The following is a 5,362-nucleotide window of genomic DNA, read 5'->3' on the forward strand; positions in this document are numbered from 1 at the left end:
GTACTGACCAAATGTTTCGTCTTAGTACAAGGATCTTCACTATTACTCATTTATAGCCCTTAAAAGGATCGACCTTTAAGTATCACAAAATTATAACCCTCAAATTACCAACATTATATCAAGCTGTTTATATTTATAATTAATTAGTTTGTTATATTACTTTTGATGATATCTTTCTTATACCCGATATGGTTTATTTCATTTGATCATAGCTTTTCGTTAACATCCCAGAAATTATCTCTCGAGACTGATCATTACCAGATAAATAGTGATAGCTTGTAGCCTAAAAATAGTATTAACTCATAATAAACTTTCATGTTTAACAATCAAAACAATATTATCTATACTACATTTCCTAACATCCTTCCATTATTGTTAAATGCTAAATTATTATATAAATGAATGAAGATTAATTTTCAATTAATTATTTACCTTTAGAATGTACACGTTTCATCCATGGATAAATTACAGTGATATTTGGTTGACGATTATTACTATTATTATTATTATTGTTACTACTATTAATATTCATTGTTGTTTGATTAGAATATTTATTTGATAAACGTTCATTTTTATGTAATTGTTGTAAATTTTGTAATGTATGTTGATTAATTATTGGCATCATCAATGTACTATTATTTCTTGATGTTAATGGTGATGTACACGATGATGATGTGGATGATAATGATGATGATGACGATAATTTCGTTGATAATACATGATAAGATGATGCTGAGTCTAATAATTGTCCGGTTGGAATGTTATTATTAGTAAATGAAGGATAATTACGAACAGAATGGGATGTTGTAAAAGTATGATTGGTAACAAGTGGATCATCATGATTATTATTATTATTACTCATATTATCAATAGTAGTATTAGTAGCAGTAATAGAAGTAGTAGTAGTTGTGGTAGTAGTAGTAGTATTACAATTTTCTCTTGTTGATACAATTGAATTTGTAGATATATTAAATTTATTAAGTAAATCGTTATCAACATTATCATTTTGATTAGTAATTGGAACAGAAGACTGTTTAGAGTTAAGATATTTCCATGAATTATTTGGGAATTGATAAAAATCATGCTGATGATGGCGTGTATGTAGGTGTTCATCACTGTGTTGTGTTTGTTGTATTTGTGAATGAAAATTTGCATTATGTATCATAGTCACTTGGTTCATGGTATCAAATTCAAAATCTTCAGTGTTTCTTCGATTTGTTTGCATAAAATGTGAATGATTTGAAGGGCATACAACATTTTCTACATTGGAATTATTAAATAAATCAATTGAATTAGAGCATGAATCCAACATTTCCTGTTGATAATGATGATGTGGATGATATTCAGAGAAACTGTGTTGTCGCTGTTGTCGTGTTTGAATTGGTGATTGTTGAGAAATTGACGATGACGACTGATGTGAACGATTATTATTAGCATTACTATTATTATTATTATTTACTGTCAGTTCAATGTCCAATGAATCCGACTCTTCCACAGTTTGCAAATCATCAATAATATCACATACATTTTCTGATTTTGTCTTAAACAAGACCAATCGATTGTTCTGTTCTGTTTGAAATCGGGGATTTAATTCCAGTGTTGATCTTTGATTATCTGATACTGAATGAGATGATTGGGTTAACACTGAAGTAGATGATACTTTAAGATATTGTTTATTAGGCGTTGGAGGTGGTAGAGGGGGAGGAGGAGGTTGGCGCTGTTGGGATTGTGTTATGACATTATTCACTGAACCTAAGATCCCTGTTGTTGCAATAGTTCTTGTTGATTTTGTTATATGCCTCATATATGCATCAACATATTGATTATCACTGTATGATATCTGTGTGAAATCATTCCCTGATGGAAGTGAAGAATAATTAGAAACTGATACATGATTACCCCTGTTACTATCATCATCATCGTCATCATCATCATCATCATCCCCACCACTACAACCAATACTACCCCTATTAGTAACAATAATATTTGAAGGATTATTTATCCTTGTAGGATAATTAGAACCAATCGCATGTTTAGGTAAATTTGCAATCGTTTGCGAATTTTGCATACTGAGTAGAACACTCATTTGATGATAATTATAAATTAAGTTCACTGAATAGGATTTTTGTAATTGTATAAAGAAATGATTGTTCCTATTAATTTATAATTTGAGATGAATATTGACTTTGTATGAATTATGTATTGTAAGTAAATGTTTAGATATTTTATTATTGTATGTATGGATACATATGTATGTGTGTCTAGGTGTATAGTTAACGAATAGGAATGAATAAATGTTTCTTTTTTTTGCACACTTTTCTCCTCCGTTAGGTAAATAGTTCACAATTATTTATATTTGATTACAAAATAATTATTAATGATACATAAGTATGTAAATGGATAATATTTCCTTTATTTATAAATAGGATTGTTGAATTAGAATAGAGTAAGTAAAAGAGTGAAAAAAAAACAATGCACAGACATTTATGTATAGGTTTGTATACGTCCAAAGTGGATAGTTACAAAGAAACAGAGACAGATATACAGGATATTACAACAACTAAAAAAGAAATCCAAATGATTAATGGTTAATTCTGAATATATATGTATATTTCAATAAATGTTCAATAGATCATATACATATTTGTTTTACTATTGTACATATATACTTTGTTGAATTTTTAAACAAAAATCACTATGTAAATTTTTTCTTCTTCTTTCTATCGACAGTTGTAAGAATGTAATGTTAGTAATAATAATGACCAGAACTTGATTTTTTTGTTGTCAGATCATAGAACTATTTCCTTTTAGACAATGTATGAAACATTATTATTATTATTAGTAGTAATGGTATTGCTCAGGCGGTCATTTTCATAGTATTCATAATTCATAGTATAGTAATAATGATAGTACTATTATTATTATTAATAAGGTGACATTTGTAAAACATTTTTCATGTGATAAAACAAAAAAAATTGAAAATTGAATGACATAAATTTATCGGCAAAGATTTTTAAATTTCAAATGCAAAAAAATGAGAAATGAATATCGAATACATACACAGATATACAAAAACACACATTCTTTGGTATAGGTTAAAATCATATTATTTTTTTCCATTTTTTCAACTAAAAAAATTATGATCAAGGGGGTAACTGTAATATACTCTTTTTTATTATCACTATTGTTGGTGGTGTTTCGTTCTCTCTCTATTGTAATCGTTTCTTCAATCATTCTATTCATAGAAGGATGAAATATATGGAATATGTGTAAAATTTAAAGAACGCAGACAAACACTGTTGGCTCGCTTTTCTTATATGTTTGTCTGACTATCTAAATAATGTAGCCAATCAAAATAAAGACAAGCCTTAAAACTATATATCAATGTATACATATATTTAATAACAGATTTTCTTCTATTCTGTATACTTGAAAAAAGGGGTGGAAATTAGTCAGATACATACAGTATATATATATATATATATATATATATATATATGTATATATATATATATATATATATATAATCTATTAACTTGTATATTTGTTTTCTACTCACAAAATGATAAACGTGAGCTCGAGGAAAACAATTTTTTATCATCTAAAACAATATTTGATATGAATGAAATTAAGATTCACTTGTTACCAAAATAATTATTATTAGAATGGAAGTTTGTGGAGATTGTAGTAAATTTTTTTCATGAATCGATTCAGTGTAGACCACCCTTGAAAACCTGGAAGTACTGGATGGCCGTTAAGTTCTAGTATAGGACTCCTCATTAGTGCAAATCCACGATCTCACATGCGGGACTCGAACCCAGAGCCTTCGGCCTCACGTACGAATGCTTAACCTTTAGATCATTGAGCTGGCATCCAGAGATGTTAATGTCTGACTTCAGTTGATCCATGATCTTGCATGCAGGATCGTGGATGCGTACTGTTGAGGTCCCCCATATTAAGACGAAACGGCCGTCCAGTGCTTTCAGGATTTCAGTAGTGGTCTAGCTTAGATCTACTGATGAATTCAACCAAAATAATTATCACTATTTTAGTGCTAGTACTATTTAGTTGTGACATATCGTCCTGTGATATTGAAGACATTGGTTTTCTCAAAACTACAGATACTCCTTGTCAATAAGAATCAACTGGTATGAAACCCAGGTTCTTGAGAATCGACAGTTCAGTACTATTGTCTTTTTGTCATCCCATTGATAGATTATTCGTTGCTTTGATCAATCTCATATCATTTTATAACCGACAATATTTCAGAATACAATTTTTGCTTCTAATTATTTTCACATATGTAGTTATTAAATCTTCTCATTAGTTTATTCAGTCCAATGAAAACACAATAAATTTACCATTGACTAAGTAAGTAATCATATGATGTAATATACTTGTTGAATTGAATAAACCACGTATTATATTATAAAATGACTGCATTTGTAACTATTGCCCATAAGATTCAAACTGAGTGATTGAAAAGTACATAATTCATCGTAAAGGTCAAATGTTGTGTTTAATTCATTGAACGAATACTGTTACTTACCACTGGGGGATTTCAAACTGAAACAGAATAGTTGTCCCTTATTCTTTCCAATATTCAGCAGTTCTTTACTTAAAACCAATTTTTCATCATTTTCGTTAAGTAATTCATGCTGATAGATAGGTAGATAATTAGGTATATAATACAAAATTACCTTCAAACTAAGCAACTAGCCTATCGAGTCACTGTGTCATTGACCTTCGTTCCATTTACTGAGTAAGGAGAAATCGTAATTAGCATCAAGCATATCAAAGATCTTGCTCATTTAACACAAATTCAATGTTTTTCATGTTCTTTGAGCAAGATGGTTCAACTGCGGAGCTTCCGTTATCATTTCGGACAATATAATCAAGGATTATCCTATCATTTCAGAATTCTATGCGCATATTACACTTCCGTTTGTTTGAAAAGTGAATGAATTTCGTCTAAAGATTAAATTAATTCAATAGATTTTAACCATACTCAATAAATATAATTCATGACAGTTATGAATTGACGATATGGTGATCTACAATAAAGTGAGAAAAATTGAATTGTTACATTATGGAAAATTCTACAAAATTATTTAACGATTAAGGAAAAATATCAATTCATCAATTTCAGTCTCGACAAAATATGCAAATCTTTGAATATCAAACAATTCTCTCCAAGTTATCATTGATGAACGAAACAATCAATGACATATTTAAACTTAGTTGTTCAGTGTATAAAACGTCAGCATTTGAAGTAGAAGAAATCGAAGTTAAATCCCAGTGTAAATGTCAGTCATTGAGATCGAGGTACATTCACATGACGAATCTCAAATAGAATGAAACT

General features: G+C 29.1%; 1 protein-coding gene across 1 annotated transcript; it reads right to left on the bottom strand.

Moving 5' to 3' along the window:
* Positions 1-424: 424 nt before the first annotated feature.
* On the bottom strand, positions 425-1,804 carry Smp_181560 (hypothetical protein; the record flags this gene model as incomplete). The annotated part of the gene is made up of 1 exon (XM_018797119.1): positions 425-1,804. One exon carries the CDS (start codon positions 1,802-1,804, stop codon positions 425-427), a length of 1,380 nt encoding a protein of 459 aa, XP_018652193.1.
* Between the last annotated feature and the right edge of the window lie 3,558 nt (positions 1,805-5,362).

This window comes from Schistosoma mansoni, chromosome 4 (genome assembly GCF_000237925.1).
Source record: "Schistosoma mansoni strain Puerto Rico chromosome 4, complete genome".
Classification (NCBI taxonomy): Eukaryota; Metazoa; Platyhelminthes; class Trematoda; order Strigeidida; family Schistosomatidae; genus Schistosoma; species Schistosoma mansoni.